At 40.1% G+C, this 21,206-nt stretch overlaps 2 protein-coding genes across 2 annotated transcripts in view; one reads left to right on the top strand and one right to left on the bottom strand.

Moving 5' to 3' along the window:
- LOC106805951 (beta-amyloid-like protein) overlaps nt 1–11,046 on the top strand; it is a 19,813-nt gene extending 8,767 nt beyond the window's left edge. The window contains exons 3-12 of the mRNA XM_014807749.1: nt 1,507–1,633; nt 3,290–3,523; nt 4,512–4,645; nt 5,377–5,472; nt 7,009–7,167; nt 8,063–8,291; nt 8,641–8,772; nt 8,992–9,161; nt 10,076–10,201; nt 10,622–11,046. Coding sequence (XP_014663235.1) covers nt 1,507–1,633; nt 3,290–3,523; nt 4,512–4,645; nt 5,377–5,472; nt 7,009–7,167; nt 8,063–8,291; nt 8,641–8,772; nt 8,992–9,161; nt 10,076–10,201; nt 10,622–10,885 — 1,671 coding nt within the window. The 3' untranslated portion in view covers nt 10,886–11,046. The remainder of the gene's footprint in view (nt 1–1,506; nt 1,634–3,289; nt 3,524–4,511; nt 4,646–5,376; nt 5,473–7,008; nt 7,168–8,062; nt 8,292–8,640; nt 8,773–8,991; nt 9,162–10,075; nt 10,202–10,621) is intronic.
- A 763-nt stretch (nt 11,047–11,809) lies between these two features.
- The window catches only part of LOC106805956 (TBC1 domain family member 23-like), a 17,123-nt gene continuing 7,726 nt past the window's right edge, over nt 11,810–21,206 (bottom strand). Inside the window, exons 7-14 of the mRNA XM_014807763.1 lie at nt 20,628–20,750; nt 20,336–20,431; nt 19,722–19,935; nt 19,199–19,344; nt 18,564–18,679; nt 16,516–16,734; nt 15,707–15,853; nt 11,810–15,224 (exon numbers count right to left, since the gene is read on the bottom strand). Coding sequence (XP_014663249.1) covers nt 15,062–15,224; nt 15,707–15,853; nt 16,516–16,734; nt 18,564–18,679; nt 19,199–19,344; nt 19,722–19,935; nt 20,336–20,431; nt 20,628–20,750 — 1,224 coding nt within the window. The 3' untranslated portion in view covers nt 11,810–15,061. The remainder of the gene's footprint in view (nt 15,225–15,706; nt 15,854–16,515; nt 16,735–18,563; nt 18,680–19,198; nt 19,345–19,721; nt 19,936–20,335; nt 20,432–20,627; nt 20,751–21,206) is intronic.

Genomic DNA, 21,206 nt, shown 5'->3' with positions numbered 1-21,206 from the left:
TACTCTACTTCCTTCCGTCCGTCCCTCCCTCCTCCCCTCCCCTACCCCTCCCCTCCCTCCTCTCCTCTCCTCCCTCCCCCTCCCCTCCTCCTCTCTCTCTCTCTCTCTCTCTCTCTCTCTCTCTCTCTTCTCTCTCTCTCTTCTCTCTCTCTTCTCTCTCTCTCTCTCTCTCTCTCTCTCTCTCTCTCTCACTGTTTCCTCTCTCTCTGTGTTTGGATCTTGCTCTCTGTCCCCCTATCTCTGCCTCCCCCCCCCCCTATGATCTCACTCTGTTTTCCTTTGTTTTTCCCACGTATATCTTATAATAAACGGTTTCATGTATGTTGCTATAATTTCACATTACCTGTTTGAGGGCTGAGTTGCTAGGTTAGCCGGGTATATTTCAGTGACATTAGGGGATGGATCTATATCAATCATTGATAGTGATCACGCATGTTACACATACTGTATCGTGTAGAGCAACCCTGGATTGTCAGCTACACGTGTATTCAGCTCAATGTTGGCTATATCACTTTACAGAAAAGTACAATCAATACTATCTACAGGGCACAGCATTTTCTAAACTCACTTAGCTATCATTGAATTTGTATTCATTTCTAAACTCGTTGATCTATATCAGTGCATACAATATATATATACATATTATTCTGTGTGCATGTTCATCTGGATCAAGGGTTCTTAACCTGTGGTCCATGGACCCCTTTGGGATCCGTGGGTTGGCTTCAAGGGGGTCCGTGAACTAGGCGCATAAAAATAATTATGTTGATGTGCTTATACATGTGCATTTTTCTGGGGAGGGGTCCGTAGCTTTCACCAGATCCTCACAGCGGTCCATGACTCAAAAAAGGTTAAGAATCACTGATCTAGATAAACTGAGATCAAGAGTAGATAATAACACATGTGTTATTATCTACTCTTGCTGAGATGTATATACGTACAAGGTAAACATATATATGTTAAAGTTGGTGTACAGATTGTACTTATAGTGTTTACATTATTACAAGAGCATATATGTTTTGGTGATGATCACACATGATCGCTTATCACTATTTATTCTCTATTGATTACAAAAGCAGGGCATGAAATTAGCCAAAGTGTGAACAGGCCCTTAGACAAATTGAACAGACCCTTAATTTTGTTCAATTTATTCCATTATTAATAAAAGGATTAGCTTTGTGTTTATTAGTCATACTCATAGTATTTCACTAATTTATTGCTATCAGTGGAGTTCTACTTGTTTGACAGGAATTGCTGGAACATGATTTACTTCTTAGTAGGCGTTAAGTGAAAACTAGTCAGGAAATTGGTAAATATTGTTGATATAATTATTGCAAGATGGGCAACATTTTGAATAGGCCAAGTGGTATGATTATATGGGGGGTTGAACCGGCGGCCACCGGCAAAATAGCGCTAATTTCTCGCACTGCAAAAGTGTACATGTATGGATTTAAAATGACTCGCTAGTTATCGGGAAAAGTACCTCACACCCCCTATTTTTGTTTGCAGGCTTATCCGACGCTGCAAATCACTAATGTTGTGGAGTCAACATCAACTGTGAGGATCCACAACTGGTGTCACACAGGACATAAAAAGTGCAAATGGAGTCATGACGTGATGCCCTACAGATGCCTGGGTGTGTATTGATTGCTGTGCTCATATAGACATTACTAGTACTGAGAGGGTCTATGTCCCCCGGGGTACTGCCGGAACGTACCCTGGTACTATCTAATATGCCGGACCGTACCTCGCCTACTCCACTAACGATTCTAGGGAGTAACCTTAACCCTAACCCTAACCCTAATCCTAACCCTAACCATATCAAATAGTGACCAGGGTACGTTCCGGTATACCGGACCGTACCCAGGGTACGTTCCGGCAGTACCCTGGGGGACATAGACCCTATGAGCATTACTAGTACTGATTCCATAGCCACTGCTGAAGGCACTGATAGATAGATATGCAAGCTCTGATGATACCTGAGTAATTGGCTGTTGGTATCAAAGTGCATACAGTAGTACCCCCACCTGTGTTGCGGAGGAAATGTCTAATGCTGAAATCGTAAAGGCTAAATAACATTTCCCCATTGCCTTCTATTATATAACCTGAGATGCATTCTTATGAAAAAACATTTTAGCCATTAAAAAGAAGTAATAAAAAAAGCACACTTTATGCATGTTAACATATTAAAACACATGTATTAGGGTTCTCCACAGGCCTTTAAGTTTAACATATGCTAGAGCTAATTTGCGGTAAAAAAACTCAACCATGGGTTAGGTCACTAAATTTTGTTCCCAATTTCTAGATATAATTATGCTCTGCATAATGGTCATTGGTTTTATGAGCGATTGTAGAATCAATCTCTAGAGGCTTTATCAGTACCTTCATGATATAGTGGTGATAAGCAAATATGCCATAGTTCCAATTGAAATTTGGTCTCTCAGTACTCTCTATTCTATTTTCTATTTGTGTTTTAATTATTGGAATGGGTGTGTTTTTAGAAATGTTATCTCAGTGTAGAAGTATTGTAAAAACAATTAGCCCTATTTTGACAATCTAGAAATGTAGAAATTAGGTCATATATTGCCTAAATCACGTATCTAATGGCAATAATTTAACACGAGACAAAGACATGGGTTTCCCATTTAACTAATGTGGGCTCTGTAATTAGTGTGTTCATCGTGATGTTGATTGTGTGCTATCATATTGTGAGCAATAAGGTCGATCCCATTTGTGTGCACACGTGAGTAACTACAGAAAATCGTGCTGTGTAAATCAGTACCTTGACCTTTTTGAAAAGTAAGCCTTCACAAGTAAAAATTGGGATGAGGCACACTTGAATAGGACTGATAATTTATGTGTGCTATACACAGTTATATATTCAGTTCTCTTACCTTTTAAACATGGAATAATAAAGATGTCCCCTGAGGTGTGAGAGGTGCTTGTACCAAATAATGTATATTATATTGTTCTATTTCTATTCTTTGAATTCATTTGAATCATTTAAATTCCTGGTTAGTAGATTAGCTTTAAACTTCGTGTATCTGTCGAATTGCACTTGATTAGTCCCTTTTCTATATTTATGCTATTATTCCTTTTTATTACATCAGTTCTGGTGCGTTTGTTCTCATTAAATTTTAATCAAAATTAGAGATGAATTTCAATTCCGACTCGCATGTGATTAATTAGAAGCAACGAATTTCAATTCGGATTAATTTGATTAATCACGCGTAGGATTTGCAATCTTCAACGTGTGATAACGTCTTCCTTGCCGCGCACACGCGCGTTACAGTCGGGCCGTTCCAGAGTGACCCGCTGCTGGTGCCGCAGCACTGCACGTTCGACCACATCCACCTCTCCGAGAAGTGCATGCTGTTCGCCGACTGGCAGCGGCGCGCGAACAGGTCGTGCGTGTCCACCGGCAAGACGCTGGAGAACTTCGGCATGCTGCTGCCATGCGGCGTCGACATGTTCAGCGGAGTCGAGTTCGTCTGCTGCCCGCGCGAGGACGGCAGCGAGGAGTCCGGTAGGTGGCGCTGTCGTCACGGCTATCGCCGGGCGAACGAGATCGGCGATAGAAGTCGTTGTCTGTGCCAGCGAGATTTTTTTCTGCATTTAGTCAGCGAAATCTTTTATGGGAGGTGTTGTTAGTTTCTGAGTAGAGAAATTGTCGGGGGATCGGTGTCTGGGCTAGCGAGATTTTTTCAGCAGTTAGTCAGCGAAATCTTTTAGGGGATGTGTTGTTAGTTTCTGAGTAGAGAAATTGTCGCGGCATCGATGTCTGGGTTAGCGAGGTTTTTGCAGGTTGTTTACTTGGTTTGAGCTATCATCAGTTTGTCAGGAACGACGTAATGAGTCTTTATGGTCATTATTTAGGGAAATATTTTTGGGAGCTTGTAAGTTAGCAAGTAGGTATGTAAACAAGGAAGTAAGTAAAAAAGGAAGGAGGTAAGATCATTGAGCAGCGGGTTTTTGTTGAGTTGCCTCTTGGTGGTGATGTGTGAAGCCAGAAAAATATATAGATTTGTGTCTCTATAATATAAAGGCAGGGGTAGAAATTAACTTTTGAACAAGCGAGTCCAACCAAAAAGAGGGAGTCCGCAGCAAAATGAGGGAGTCCGCAGTATACAAGTAGTACCACAGAATTTTTCTTGGGTCAGTTGCTAAAAACACAACTAGTTACTAAGTTCGTATAGCAGAATTTTCAGGGAGCCACACGGACTCCTGCATATGTCAAATCAGGGAGTATTTGACTCCGGACTCGCGTTAATTTCGCACCCTGTAAAGGTACTTCTAGGTTTGGTAAAGATTCTGATAGCTACAACCACAATATTGCTATAAGCTATGTTACACAGACTACTTAAAATGCCCTTTTCCATGGACATAGCTTATGAGCATGTTGGTATTTGCCATGCTACTGCCATAGTCTTTTAAACTATATTGCATACAATAATAAACATGTCTCCCATGCGCCCGCACTGTAAGTGACCATGCTGGTAATCGCTATGTTGCAGCTGACGTTGTGGATGCGGATGACACCATGGAGGATGATGCTTACTACAGCAGCGACACTAGCGATCAGGAGCACGTGGACTTCAAGGCAGCTGAGAAGCGACTCGAGGAAAAACACCAGGCCAAGGTCACCCTGGTACGCATATTGCCGATGTCGTCTCCTATTAGTATTTTTTTTACAGGCAGCGTATATCGTAGACCGTTCGTACATTAGTGATGATTCAATTGCCATCACTTCTCAGTGTATTTGCTGAGGCTGGTATATCAGTATATTGTAGCGGGTGTCCATGTGCCTGTACAAGATTACCCACATTCAGTGGCACAGGCTGCTGCCCTTGATCTAGGTATGCACTGGATCTTGGGGATAGTTACAGTCAGAACCCTAATTTTTAAGGGTTCTGGTTTCAGGTACAAAAGTTGGCTGACGCCAGAACTTTTTTCTAATTTAATTTCTGTTACTATAAAGATCTTACTGGCAGAGAATTATAGTTTTAGCATTGCACTTCCTGCCTGACTGTAGGTAGGAATATGATATCACGTCATTGAGCTATATTTTCATTGACTGAACGCAGCCGACTCGTACACCTAATAGCCATCTTGTAATTAGAACATTAGACATCGCCCTACTTACTTGATTGATGTGCGTACTAATGCTATTTCGTTCATGTTAAGTAATTTTAATCAATATAGGACCGAAATGGTGATCCTTGATTACAGCTACAGTTCCGGTTCTGGCCGGAATTTTGATCCAGTGAACCCCTATCCTGAACCAACTGTAGTTTGCGCGATTCCCCCAAATATGTACTGACTGGTGTGCCCAACTCTGTAAAAAATACCCTGGCTTGTATACATGTGGTCTTTGTTTAGGTTATGAAGAAGTGGTCTGATATGGAAGAACAGTACCAAGGCATGAAGAATAGTGACCCGCATGGTGCAGAGAAGTTCAAGAAAGATATGTCCTCGGTAAGAACACTCCTAAATTTGTAATTAGGAAAATGGACTGGTTATAAGCCTTGAAGTACATACACTATACACTTTTATCCAGCATGAATTTTAGTCTCGTAAGTTTATCTTTATGGTTGAAAGCGGTGTGTAGCACAGCATTCCTTTCCTTCATAACATAATAAGTAATAATCTTAATAATGTCGATAATAAGTAAATACTGAAATTTATATCAATAATAAGTAAACAGTAACCAGTGTTTGAAATAAGGAAAAGATTTTGCTTGTCAGACGGACAAGCTACAAGATATTTTTGCTTGTCCTGATTAATAACATTCAAATATTGTAAATGTGTAATACATTTAATCAAATTAAATTTTAGACCCAATATCTTACTCTTATCTATCTCGTAATTTGAATACAGTTCACTAACAGGTCAAATTAGGTGTAGACGGTCACAGAACTTTTCGGTCAGTGATCGTAGCCAGTGATGATCGAAGAGGTTGTGTATATTATATATGATATAGACGTCTTTATTTGAATGCATTTGTTGAAACGTAACATGAGCGGGTTTGTTCGCCCAGTGCCGCCCCCTGACTCCCCGGCGCGGCCCCCCTTATATGCGGCCGCGCTTGTTGTCCGACCTCACAACCTGTCCAGCTTCGCCGGGGCTGGCTTCCACGCTCCCGGGCACGTTGGTGCGTTAGCTGCAGGTTATGATACCTTTATTACAATCAAAATGCAAGTTTAAAAATTGCGTTTGAATCACTCCAAATAATAACCCTAAAAGCTTTGCACTGAAAACTCTCGCAATAGTTACTTTAACAAATTTGAAGCTTCAATGTTATAATAACAATACATGGTCAGTCCTGAGTCTGACTCTCACCACAGTGAGTTATGAGCCAGAGTCACTTGACTAGGATAAATTTGACATTTAGTCTAGACAGTCTTAGTTAACAGTTTCTCAGGCGGCGGCCAGCGATGGTAGAAAATGATGAAAAAGTTGCTCTAAAAGGCTGCTTGTCTGGCGGACAAGCTACTGGACATGTCTACTTGTCCTCCGTGGAATTGGACAAGTGAGGACAAACGGATAGCCCTTATTTCGAACACTGATATAACGACTAGATATTTATATAAAAACTAGATTTGCCATCGTGTACCTTCACACTCACAATTCAGAGGTATCCTATTGTAGAATACTCTTGCTTAAACATATGCGTTGATTTATCGGGAGGGGGGATAGTATGTGTTGCCAAGAAACATGTGTTAATCACTTTACTTGTACAGAATGTACTGTCGTTTTTGTATGTATGTTTTTCCCTACATGTTGTATAGCGCTATTTTGTACTGTATCACTCAGAAATGTTATTATTTTAACTGCTCAACACTATTGCATCTATCAGATTTTTTTCTCCATGAAAAAGACGTAGAAAAAATTCTATTTGAATTACATGCAATAAAAAGTTAATAATAATAATAATAATAATAATAATGTGCGGTAATCACTCGGCCTCCTTTTGAGAATTCATCATGATGCATTATTGTGCTGCCTTTACAGAAGTTTCAGAAGATGGTTGCCGGGTTAGAGGAGGAGTGGAGCATCGAGAAGCTGCACCTGCTGGATGTGCACCAGCAGCGGGTTGAGCGCAGACTCACCGAGAAGAAGGCTGCTGCCATGACCGTTTACCTGAACACCCTGAAGAAGAAGCATCCTCAGGTAACTAACGTAACTGCTTACCTGAACACCTGAAGAAGAAGCATCCTCAGGTAATTACCATAGCCACTTACATGAACACCATGATAAAGAAACATCCTCAGGTAACTAACGTAACTGCTTACCTGAACCCCCTGAAGAAGAAACATCTTCGGGTAATTAACATAGCCACTTACCTGAACACCATGATAAAGAAACATCTTCAGGTAACTAACATAACTTCTTACCTGAACACCCTGATGACAAAGCATCCTCAGGTTATTAACATAACTGTTTACCTGAACACCCTGAAAAATAAGCATCCTCAGGTAACTAACATTACCGCTTCCCTGAGCACCCTGAAGTAAATACAACCCCTAATTCATCAACCTAACAGCCTACCTGAACACCCTAGACTAGAAGCATCCTTAGGTATCTAACCCCACAGAATGCTGAGTGGCACCGTACTCTTGACTGAATGTATTATGAGTAAGCATCATGAGACCCTGTTCCTACACTTTGTTAATGGTAACTTGCATTAAGCAATAGAGACGCTGTACCATTCTGGAACCACTACGGTCCTCAATGAGCTGCAGCTTTGTCTGGTGGTACTAAGTACAAGGCAATTCTTGTAATGCAGACGAATGTGGCTGCATTATTTGATGTTTTATATACCATAAGGGCATAAACTCATAATTTTTGCCCAGTAATATCTCTGCTAATAGGTGAAATCTAATTCCTCTACATGTTTTTACTTTTCGATGTATTTTAGAGATAATAATTTGGAAACCCTAACCTGTATCGATGGCTGCACCCTAATCAGTCTCCTTAATACGTGTGATGGTGGTAGCCATCTTACCTTTGTTTAGTATGCCGTATTGCATAATAGTTAATAATTGCGACTTTCATTTGCTCGCAGGCGCACCAGATCATGAAGGCGCTGCACAAGTACATCCGCGTAGAGGAGAAGGACCGCAAGCACACCATCAGCCACTATCGCCACCTGGTGAACACGGACCCGGCGGCGGCGGCGAAGCTTCACAGCGCTGCCATCGAGCACATGAACGAGATCGACAGCCGCATCAACCAGAGCATTGGCCTGCTGCAGCGTCTGCCAGCCATCGAGCGCAAGATCATGCCGGAGCTGAGTACGTCTCGTCCGAAACGTCGTCGGATTCTGCGGGTGGCCGACCGCCGTCCTGGGAATTGGGAGAACGACAGAGACCTGTTTCAGTTTAAAATGTCGGAGAAACGTCAGGGAATATTGTCGGAATTAAAAAGGGAGAGAGAAAGAGAAAGTTGTAATATCGTGGTTTGATATTCGTAAAGGGTTTTCAGAACACCAAAGTTTTTGACTCTTAGATTAGTTCTGCTCATATACGGTGTATCAGCGAAATCTGCGCTTTGCTAGAAATTCGACGCTTTCTCTTAAGCTTGTTTGCTCTTGCCCTTGTATGTGTATGTGAAATTGATGTACTCTTGCCGATCGTTTTACAGGGAAATTCCTGAACGAAATCCACAGCAACGTGCGACTGGATGACAGCAATACAATAATGAAGCTCAGTGGTGGTGAGGCGAACAATGAGATACTGGAGAAATACAAGGAAGAGCTGGCAATCGCACAGTCAAGTATGTATGATCGGCCATATCCGTTTTTAAGTGAAAAAAGAAAAACGCAATATATAAATAAATAAATGTGTGTGGGTGTGTGTGTGTGTGTGTGCGTGCGTGCGTGCGTGCGTGCATGTGTTTATTGGGGTTGCATTACTACATTACTGCATTACTATTACTACATGCCCTGTCACTCGGTACACGTTCTACAACCTCTGGCGCGTATCTCTGTGATAGAAATTGCAGACAAGGCCGACCGTGAGCAGGAGGCGATGGAGGCAGTGACGGTGAGCACGGGAGCACCAGTCGTCGTTGAAGAGACGACAGAGGAGGAGCCTAGGTCGACAAGCGAGGCACAGATGATGAGCACCGCCGAGCAGCAAGCCGTGCCGGAAATCCACCTGAAGGTGTGGCGATGTGACGTTACCGTACCTGTTTACCTGTACCTCGTTCAATCCCCCTGAAGGTGTGACGACGTGGCATTACCCTACCTGTTTACCTGTACATCGTTAAATCCTCCTGAAGGTGTGATGACGTGACATTACCCTGCCTGTTTACCTGTACATCGTTAAATCCACCTGAAGGTGTGACGATGAGACGTTACTCTGCCTGTTTACCTGTACATCGTTAAATCCACCTGAAGGTGTGATGACGTGGCATTACCCTGCCTGTTTACCTGTACCTCGTTAAATCCACCTGAAGGTGTGGTGACGTGGCATTACCCTGCTTGTTTACCTGTACCTCGTTAAATCCCCCTGAAGGTGTGACGACGTGGCATTACCCTGCCTGTTTACCTGTACCACCTTGTGTAATTTAATCCCGCCAGCATCGTATGCTGCTGGATGGTTGTTAACCTGGCGATGAATGTTTGATGACTAACAACTAGGTTATGTTGTATTTAATAATGTATGGTACGTTGTCAGTGCCATAGAACCTGACCAGTTTCTATTTAGTAATTGGGACCTGTGGAGTAGAAATTATTTTATTATTATATAATAATTACTGTATACGTCATATTTTTCGCGTACAGATATTTTCGCGAATTCAGACTTGACGGACAATTTCGCGAGTGGTTAATTTCGCGGTCGGTGATTTATGAATTATTCTGTATGAATTATTCACGTGTTGTTATTTTCGCGGTCGGGACGTGTTCGCGAAATTTGCGAAAATTAAAGCACCGTGAAATATACAGCTTATACAGTAGTACAATTATTAGTAAACTAATTCATTATGCAGATAAGTTTATTTATATACTAAATATTGTGAATTTAATTTGTTTGTCACTATTGTGAATTAAACCATTGTGCGTTGGCACTCGCAGGTCGAATCAGTAAGCAACGAAGTGCATCAGGAACAGGTGAAGGAAGCTGTAGACATGGCAATTGCTGACATCCATGGTGACAACCTCGTTGCCCATCGCAGAAACAGCGAGGTGGAGGTGGAGCAGGTGCGTGTTTACTGTTGCTGTATGTGAACAGGTCCAGTGACAGCAATCTCATCACATCTATGTATTGTCCTTAGGTAGTCCTGCTTAAAGGCAACTTGTCTCTTAGTACTTATGACCTGGCGTGCTGCACTAGCTACTGGTTAGATGGGTTCTTGGAGAAGACTAGAAACACGTCTAACAGTACTGCCTGTTGTTACACATCATATTTTGATTGGTAAACTGTGCCATTCACTTTTCTCAATGCTGTGGTCTTAGAAATTACACCTTTTAGGTACTGATTTTAAGCAGACCCGTCACTGCACGAAAACCTGCATTGATAATACGCATGGAGAATCCGCGTGCTCCAATCATTATGAATATGAATATGAAGTGAAAGTTAATTATTCCTAAAGTGTCCTTCGTATGGGAAAACTCTTTCAGAATTTCATCCAGGAGTCCAGCGTGAAGCAAGGCGACCACTTGCACGACAAGGGCTTGTTCCTCGCTATGACACTAGGGGGCACTGCGCTGCTGACCGCGATCATCGTCGGCATTGTCGTCGCGAAGAAGCGCGTCGAGGCGTCGCGCGCGGGCTTCACCGAGGTCGATCAGCAGTCGTCGCCCGAGGAGAAGCACGTCAACAACATGCAGATGAATGGGTACGAGAACCCCACCTACAGATACTTTGAGAGCTACACAAACTGAGCGGTGGCAGAGGTACGGCAGTCGGGCCTGGGTCACTGCAGCGGGCACGTGTACGATGCGTCGTCAAGCGGAGAGTGAAGTTGCCGTGGGAGTTGTTCTCCTGCTAACTCTTCACTCTCTCTATCTCTATCTCTTTTTCTCTCTCTCTCTCTTTCTCTCTCTCTAAGCTCTCGTCAGTCATGCTGCTCTCTATGCTCTATCTCTTCTTCTGCTCTATCTCTATCTGCTTCTCTGCTCCTGCTCTCTTCTCGTGTCTGCTCTCATGGTCGTCTCATCCTCTCTCTCTCTCGTCGTCTCTCTCTCTGTCGTGCTTGTCGTCTTCTAATTTTTTCATCGCTGCAGCCTGGAACACATGGTCTCTTTATGCTCACTCTGTCTATATCTTTCCCTTTTCCATGCTATCCTTTTTTCGTAACTACTTCCATCTCTTCTCGTGACTCAGTTTTTATTAAATTTATTAAGTTTTGCAGTAAAAGTCACAATAAGGCACAGTTGTGTTTACAGTGAACTGATGGAGTAGTCATGTAATGTAAGCTTTACTGCATTCACTTGTGGCTATTGTTTTAATCGTAGGACTACACTGTGGTAAACACATTGCATAACTGAAATATTAATTGGCCATTTAACTCGTCATACTTTGCAATAAAGAAAAGTTAATTGATGAGTTTTAGAAATGTTTACTTGCATTTTACAGTTGACTGAGGATATCGACTTTGTTATCTGGCGTTACTTGCAATGTTAACATCGCATGGCCAGCTGAGAAAAAACTGCTTGTGAGCAGCGTTAATGCGACCTTTAGGTATTCTCAATGCCATTAATTACATCGTGGCTGTCTTAATTTCAGTAATAATGGTAGCATACGATTGATTAATTGCAAATCTTTATCTGATTTCTGTAAGCACCTTAAAATGTTTGTTTTTTTTTCCTATAAAACGGCAAGGCAATATGTAGCTTTTATGGTTGTGAAGGTCACTGCGTTCACTAGCTGACAGGTTCAATGCGGTCCTGACCTGGCTGGCTGTCATGTGAAGTGTGGCCGCTTGTCAGTACGTGGAAATGGCAGTTCAAGGCAGTTCATTGACTTGTTGTATTTTAAAGGCAAGTGGACTGTATTATTGTTTATGCTTTACATAATGTACATTTTAGTGTTTAAGCTTTCTATTTTTTTATGTATGTTTATTTTCTCGCAAATTTGGAATGCTTTGCATGTTGTGTGTTGGGGCGTGTGAACATCAGGCTGTTTGCTTGTTTGGAACACCAGGAGCTGGTTGTTAGCAAGGTTTGGACCCATGGATATGAGAATTGTGATGTGTGTGATTTAATCTCATGTAGAATATTTCTTAGAAAATTAGCTGTGAATTTTAGTGAACAACAACCTATTATGATATCGATAAAGTAAGAAAATTGGCAGTGATTGGTGAAAAAAAATTTATTACTCGTAGCTAGGTTGTTGTCATCTATATTTTGTGAGAGGAATTGATTTGCTGTTGTTCGAATCATCATGTCATAAGTATTCTTTGTTTTGCACGTGTACGCGGGAAATTACCAGACATGTTTGTGACAGCGGTACAGCTTGAGATGAAATGATTAAGAATACTTTGTCAGTTGTTTCTGTGTGAACACCCAGGAGTGATGGCAGAGGTTGAAAAATTGGAAATCAACCATGACTATTTATCCATGGTTTATAAGGATGTGTTAAGATGTCTACACGAGATCCTGTTGTACATTTGTCTCGTTGTGTTCATTCATGTTAACGAGCTCTAGAACATTGCAGAAACTATACCGATTCCACAAACGAAAATGCTAATAACTTGCAATGCCGGTAGGCGTTTACTTTTTTGCCCATATGTCGATTTATATGAATGGAACCTCAGTGATTTAAGCATGCCAATCATTCAATATATGCCTTTTGTCAAATTTCAGCTGATCGGTGCTGCCGACTAGCGTTCATTTTGGCATCACATCTGTGTGTAAATAATGTGTAATCATAAGATATACGATAATTAACTAGATTGTGTCTCGTGTAGAATTTGTGTGCCTGTCTTTAATAATGTTGTATATTTTGAATGTGGGTTGTGTTTTTAAACGTGCGATCAGGTATTGGCAGATGTTGTGAGTGATATGAGCAGAATTGTGTACATGAAAGAGAAGCATGTAGTTGTATGTAAGTGAATGTCACATTCAGTGTTGCGAGGTTAGTTTTAAAAAAAAGATAAATAATTACTCGCCTAAGAAATCTTGGAAAAATGTCAAACCTGATAAGCAAAATTTACCGAACACAAGTGTGTTTTTTCAAAACAATGTATTCTATTATAAAATTATATTATGCGTATTGATCCTCATTAAAATATATTATTCGTAGATTATTACTGATAGCGCTAGGTAATATTTTGAGCGCAGCTACATTTAAATTGATTTTACCCATTTAAATTTCATTTTATCTTGATAATCATTTTATTGTTAAGATGCGTAAAATGAATGTCAACTTATATATAATAAGATGTGTACAAGGCAAGATTGCTTTCAGTAAGTGTTGACACCGTATAATATATATATATAACCACTGTTGAATTATTCTCAATGCTAGCCAAACACTTTAATTATCAGATAAATAGAACGTAGCATCCCCGGTTCCTATTGTCGGACCTTTGAGTAAATTAATGAAAATTAATGTAAAACTGACGAAACTGCATTTTCAAAGATCTTGTTAGCATCAGAATATGCAATGTACACTTGACGTTCGTAGTCATTGTAACCGTTATAAATTGTAATAGTTTTACAACGTGGTATTTGTTCACAAGCAATAGAATCTCACAATAAACGCCTCAGATTTACAGACTATATGTGCGTTGTCTTTATGGTGCCTGCCTGTCAGTACTTGCTTCTTCTCAAATCTGCACAGAGTAAGTGAAGGAAATTTCCTTTGCGAGGCAGATGGATTTCAAGCGCATTTTCATCATATAAAACGCAACCCTCAGTGAAACGTTCAGTTGCAGTGCGACTGGAAAAGTCAATCGTTATTGATCATATTTGATAATCAAATACTAACAAAGGAAATTTTCACGTTTAGGGGCCTTAAACTGAATGAAACCATCACGGATAGCCTGTTTCTATCATTCTACTGATTTGATACTGCACAAATACATATAGGTATAGATGGAGAACCCCATAACAGAAAACTCGTAACTTTTTTTTGATACGTTGAACATAATACGTGAACCATCAACACAATAAACCGATCACATTTTACATCATATTTCCTGCCGTGTCTTATTCAGTGTTATAAATCGTATCCAACGCATAAATTCTATCATACACTGGTGGAAAAAATGACATACCAATAGTGCTTGAAATTGAGATGCATTTATTTATATTACATTAAATATATGTACTGTTGACTGTAGAATTGTTTAAAACGCAAAAATACTATTGGAACAGCTTGTACAGAGTACTGAGACATACGCAAAGAACAAATATGGTGGCATACTTACAAGTGCAACAAGTACGAAGACTCCACATATTCCACATATCGGAAAATACCCCAAGTTCAATATGTTCACAAATGTAATATATACACCAAATACCCCCCAAAAACTACCACAAAGCTAACAACAAAACATTTGATGCTTTAAAACGGTGTGTTAATTCCAACTTCGGATATATTGCATTCTAAGAAGAGCACATAAACTGTTTACAAGTTAACAAGCCTTGGCGATATATTATCCTTACCCTTTCTGAAACAGAAAAGCCTGCTACTATAGAAACAAGATTTTGTGGGGAAAAAATTCTGCAGAAATACAGGTTTTTAAACTTTATACAAATGAACATTGAAGCTGAATGGCCTGGCCCCATAGGACATAACAAAGATACATGTTTTTTCATGGCAAGAACACTACATTATACTAAAACTTATAGTCAAAAATATCCCATCGTACTTTACTGTAACATAACATGAAGTAAATAATAATTTCCAGCTTGTCTCAAGAAGCTCAGCACTATTAATAATTAATGGGAACCCAACAGTTCCCAAATAACAACTACATAATTGCCCGTGCATAATGCAACACGTGTGCCCACAGTACATAGTTCTATGTATTGTCCTCCTTACCTTGGAAACACCATGTTTCCAAGCAACATACACTTGATAAGTTTGCAAAATATACTACAATAATTTTATCACTTGTTTTCTGGCTCTGCAGGTGTTGGTGTTGCTGCTGTGACTGGCTCAATATGCTGAAGTATCTGCTGTTTGACTAGTTTAGTTGCATCACCTGAATTTGGTATCAAGAACCTATCGCAATCGGTGAACTCTAATCCATCGTCCTCACTTGTCCCATACCTGCAGCAATAATTTAACCAGTCAGATGTGCTACAAAAAAACATGCAATCCTCATTTAAATGTTTCCCAACAGCAACAAAAACAGTAACAGCAAAATAAATCCATCCCTCATCCCCCCCTCTCTGCCTTCACTCATCCTCACCCATCATCACCCATTCTCCCCAATCATCTAATGTTTACTTCACCACAACTCAATTATATGACTTTATGTAAATACTATATCTTGTAATATATAGCTTTTATTATTATAGCATAATGATGCTTTATTTCTCCTCTTCACTCATATAATGACTTAGAAGTAGAAGGTTAAAACACACACCAATAATGCTGATTTTGCTGGGAAGTTTTGGCAAAGAGGTCCAGTTTCATGATTTAGGAGTTGCACATTCTTAGTAGTGATGGATTTTTAGTATCTACAATAACATAATAATCAGCATTACTATTATCAGTATAATCTTTATGACCCCAACAAATCTACTTACCTAAACGTGATGAGCTCGGGATGTCGCTTCTTGGAAGTTATCTTCACAATGCTGGACAGTACTCGCCTCGCTATGATATAAGCCATGTCCTTGCGATCTGGTATGTCCCTCAGTATGAACATGTGTGTCTTGGTGACCAACAGGTGACTGAAAGGTCAGTAAACAATAATCATTACGTGGCTCTCACTTTTATGTTTCCCACTGTTTACTCACGGGGATAGTACATACTAAGTAGTACAGTGAATAAACATAGTACCTCACACACAAATCCTAAACAATACATAGTCCTTTCTGAAATCCTTTACAAAACATCATTACAAATACGTAGAGTGATTACTAGAGAGCCGGTCGACCAACTGAACGAGTAGTTAGTGTAATGGCCATGCAAACGTTTGTTTACATGTTTGTTACGTTTGTTTGTTTTTGATAATGTTTCAAATTGTTTTGATAATGTTGGCCGATAGCTGGCGTTGTCCGGTAGAGTGACAACAAGAGAGCAGCCTGCTCGCCACAAGTTGATCACTGGCTTCTTTTGGCCTCCGTGCTTCGACGTAAGAGGGTGTATATGCAGCAACGTGTAACATGTAACGTGTAAAATGTTAATAGAGCCGAGGAGACACGCTGAGGCCTATTAAATCTCAATCTGTACTCAAGGGCAAACGAAGAACGAAGATTGTGAATTGTGAATTAAACAAAGATCTACAACCAAGTATGAATAAACAAGAAATGTACCCTATGTTACAGCATTGTGAATTTGTGTCTATCAGCGTGCATCTGTCGGACCGACCGCTATAGTTCGAGTTACTTACCACGAATGCATGTACCCATTCTCCTTGATTTCGTGGCACTTGAAGGTTCCGAGCACCTCCGGCTTCCTAACCCACGTCTCGACGCTAACGCACTCTTTATTCTCGTCGTCCGATGAAGGCATGCCACCGACTTCCGCATCATTGTCATCGTCGTCTATTGTGAAGACGGGGCCCATTCCTCGATACCGCTTACCAAGTTTGTCCGATGGCGTTACATGCCTGCAATTATATCGAAAAATTAATGCAAAGGGCTGCGTAAGGAATTCTTTAAAATCTTCAGACTTGCAAATCATATCGGTGAGAATGACTTCATGGTTGTTTTTCTTTTCCTCCTAAATTTATAAATCAGCTAACATGCATGTGAGGTGAAATGTCTGCCTTCACAGCAATATTATGCACCACCAACTTTCCATCACTCGCTTTACGTTGATACCATGATATTGTTGCACTTAACACAAGTAGAAATCAAGCCAATGAAAATACCTGCATCTTGTGACTGATTTCCATCACAATTAAGCATGAACAGGCCCGTAGTCATGTTGAATTGAAGTTTCTTACCAGCCATATGGCACAAAGTCTAACTAAATACATGTTGTGCAAACGTATATCGGTATAGGGTATGTTTGGTGTACTTTGCAATATTTGATTATTGCCAAGTAAATGTGTTACATGTGGGGTAAATGTTACTGTCCTACAATGGTAGAAAACATCTAGACAAACATTTCTGATGGCAGCATTCTTAGTTTCCCACGTTAAACCATTTTAACTCCCAGGGTTATATATACTCTCAACGTTTTAGGCAAAATTTTACTGATTTTTCATTTTCAACTTTATTCGATGGCTAACACTATGTGCCACCTGTGTACTTGCTCATTTCTCCATATAACGATACATGTGAACTTTCAGAGCATTTTGATTGCCCGCGTACAGGTGTAGTGAGCCGCGGCTGGCGTCAGTGATGACATCAGAGACATGATACAACTAGAATTTTCACTATATTTACTAAGCCAGTATCCATCAACCCTTCTACAGCTGTCATCTGCCAGTGATATATGACCTATATCCCACGCTGCCTAAAATAGTTCTTTCACCTCGCTACATATACCTTACATACGGCACGCGTTTGGTGACATATAGCTTAGTGACGTCAGGCAATGGGCGGTGTTCGCGCGTTTTGCATGAACTTGCGATGGTAACCTCGTAATTTCTCACAACTTCTCAAGTTGCATAGAACACTTCACCAATTTAGGGTGTCAGTTAGTCATGGATATGTAAGTACTAACAGTAGATGTTTCACATACGTTCACCCATTTTGCACACAAACGGTCGATCAATGTAAAAAATAGAAAAACGCTGATTTCTCCGTTTCGATTTCTGACATAGTAGCCGATGTATAAATGGATATTTCACTGTGATTACAACTCGGAATAATTTAATTTTACACTCGTTTTAATGGTAACATATTGCTGTAAAAAATGCATCAGGGATTGTTATTAAGTGCCGTATTTTATGAGTTATGCCTCTTTATTCGAAAATTTTTTTAATTCTAACACAACTTGATTTTAAGCAGTTTTTTTTATTTTTCTCAGTAAATATGAAACTTAAAGAAAATCCTGATGTGCTATTTTGGTACATATTGTGCTTAACCTGTGGCAACAATTTTGCTTCCTCACTCTTTGTGGTAATTGAGAAATATCCAAAATACAATTTTTATATAAAAATTCAAAATTTCTGTGGTAACATAATTAGGTGCTGGAAATTTCATGAAATTTGTTGTTTTGAGATATCTCCTGTATAAATAAAACGTGTGATTGATTCAATTAATTCGTCAATAAACGTTTAATCTTCATTAGAGCAATACCCGTGCAAAAGGTGGCGAGTAACCTTAACCACAATCCTCACTCTAATCTAATCCCAACCTTACCACTTACCATTATCCAATTCTAACCGTAAGTTATAATGGCTTGTTGGTAACCAGTTCAAAGCAGGAAAATGTAGAAATTCCCTGATGGCGTATCAGACAACATGGAGTAACTAACTACACATACCGATCACGTGGAGGAGCAGTTCCTGTGGGATTAACTATGTAGTTGGTCAGCTGCTCCTTAACTTTCTCTGATTTCCCTTTGAGAGCTGAGGACAATTTACCAAATAGTGTCGAACCCTAAAAAATAAGGGTGTTCGCAATTACTCATGGAATAGTGAGATCTTATAAACTTAGTTTATCCATTATAATCTTTACACTTTGATAGATGTTAGTGTGACCTATCTGTGCATGTTGCCACACTATTTCAACTACCACTAGTTATTGCTAAATATTCAAAATAAGGATTAGTACCAACCTTTCCCTTCTACCATAGGGTAAAGTGTAAATCAAATTAAAAATAAAATAAAAATACAAACCAAAGCAAAAAAATTAATTTGCTCCAATCATCTTCGTCTCTTTACCTCTATTATTGGCCAGCTGGTGCTGACTGCAACTTAAGCTACAAGCCCAGATAAAGCCATTTAACTTTTCATTGCTATTGCACCGCAAGTCTAACTATACAAGATGAGCAGAATAATACACAAAAAAACATCCTGCTTCAACTAAAAAGGCTAGTCCGGTTCCAAATAACTACGACTGTGGTGTGAAAATGCAGGTTAGACTGGAATGCGATGTAAGCTGACTAAATATGTCTACCTCCTGCAGCAAGTGCTGGAATTCTTCTGCTGCGTCGGAAAAATCCCTGCCATTGAGTTCGGCATCTGGATTGCACACAATGCAGTGCCTAGGACTATGATCTGCCAGTGTGTAGCTTACATCATCGCCTAGCACAGAGTGCAGCACTGCAAGAACATGCAACCAATAACCAGCCACTCTTCTAAGATTCAACGGAGACCATCAACACCAAATGGTTTTAAAGACAATATAATGACATCCAACGTAACATTAGATTATTGTACGTATTACAATTATGGGATTTTGTCAATATATTATTAGCTATAACATGTATAATAGCATATTCTAGAAAAGGAAATCATGGATTCTTGTGATATTTAGCTTATTATATCACCTTCATGAGAAACGGTCACCAACGAATTTAGATTTCGTAACTGAAGAAATATAACGAAGAGTTCGCATACAGCATACATTTAGGAATGTCACCACCTCTCCATGTACCTATAATTACCATCCAATTACCATGTAATTACCATCTAATTACCTGCGTAGCCGCCGCGTGCCAGGCTGACGTATTGCTTTTTGCGCTGGAGGAAGTTGGCGACCACCATGTGAACGTACTGGTCCTCCTCCTCTCGGCCACTGCCCATGAAACACAGGTGCTCTCCGCCGGCTACCGACCCTGCTGCGATGGCCTGCTTCTGAGAGGCAAAGAGCGCGTTCACCGCCGACGCAAACTCTCCCGGCTCCTGCAACATCTGTGGAAGTGTGGAAAAAGACGTTAGGTTGTATAGAATAAACATATATGTTGTGTCTGTCAGCATACATGATGCTCCAATGACGAGACATTTGAGTTTTAAAATTAGTTATGGAATGGGAATCAGACGTACCTAATGATTGAAAAAGAAAAGTGAGAAACGGGAAATGAAATAATTATTACTATATCAGAATTAGAACCTCATCCTATTTGTTTTGTATAGCATGGTTATGTGCTAATCTTCATGTCGTTTGCATACATTTGGGTTTCACTGATCACCAATGGGCAGATATATAAAAGTGAAGCCCAGACAGCGCAGTCCAAATGGAATATATTCTATATCAAGATGAACTTGCCCTCACTCAGGGAAATCACTATCCTTATCACTATGGCATACGTACTAAGTTGGCATCTAAATGGAAGGCTGTGGGAAGATGGCCACTGTTATATTGCTCAGCTGGTCGGCAGTCAACTATGAAATATCGCACCCCGTCATCCTGAAAACAGCAATACAATGATGAAATCACCTACGGTATGATTCAGATGTGTCAGCATTTAAGAAGTTTAGCAGCTTAAACTATAATAAGCGTAAAATAAACAGCTCTAATAATATTAGAAATATCAGATTTCAAATACTGACCATTTCATCATAATGCAAAGTGTATAAATATTGGACAGGCTTGTGATACTTACAGGTTGTGACGTGGTTTGCAGTAGTTCGTGCACAGAAACTGGTAGACAAAGAGCCTGCTTCACATATGCTGACATGCCATCCTCAACATACTCGTCACTGACCTTGTACAAGTTCTGATAATCCTGCAATAGGACGACATTCAAAAACGTGTGATGATGCCATGTGTCTATTAAACCACACACACTAATACAGTGTTAAGTGACAGAAGGTCCCTATGTATGAAGATAATAACAGTTTCAAAGACACCCTATGTAGTAGGTTTGCGGTATATTCCTTGCTTGCAGTTTTGAAAACATCATGCATAGCCAAACTTACTTGACGGCCACACGAGAGAAATGCAGAAATGGCTTTATAGAAAAATGACCAATTTATAGAAGTTTGGTGTATAAATGCTACTCAAGTCAGACACCAAGTCCTATGAAAGTGACAACCAACACCGATTTCTGTATAGAGGAAAAACGGTTGTCTGTAAAATAGTAACAAGTGCCGCGGAGCAACAGCGCTCATCTAACGTCTACTGCGGTGACTCTGTGGTGGAGTGGTGGGATTCTAGTAAACCCTGTTAGTCCCAAATGTGT

The sequence above is a fragment of the Priapulus caudatus genome, unplaced genomic scaffold (genome assembly GCF_000485595.1).
Source record: "Priapulus caudatus unplaced genomic scaffold, Priapulus_caudatus-5.0.1 Scaffold7, whole genome shotgun sequence".
NCBI lineage: Eukaryota > Metazoa > Priapulida > Priapulimorpha > Priapulimorphida > Priapulidae > Priapulus > Priapulus caudatus.
This window is presented reverse-complemented; position numbering and strand designations above follow the sequence as displayed.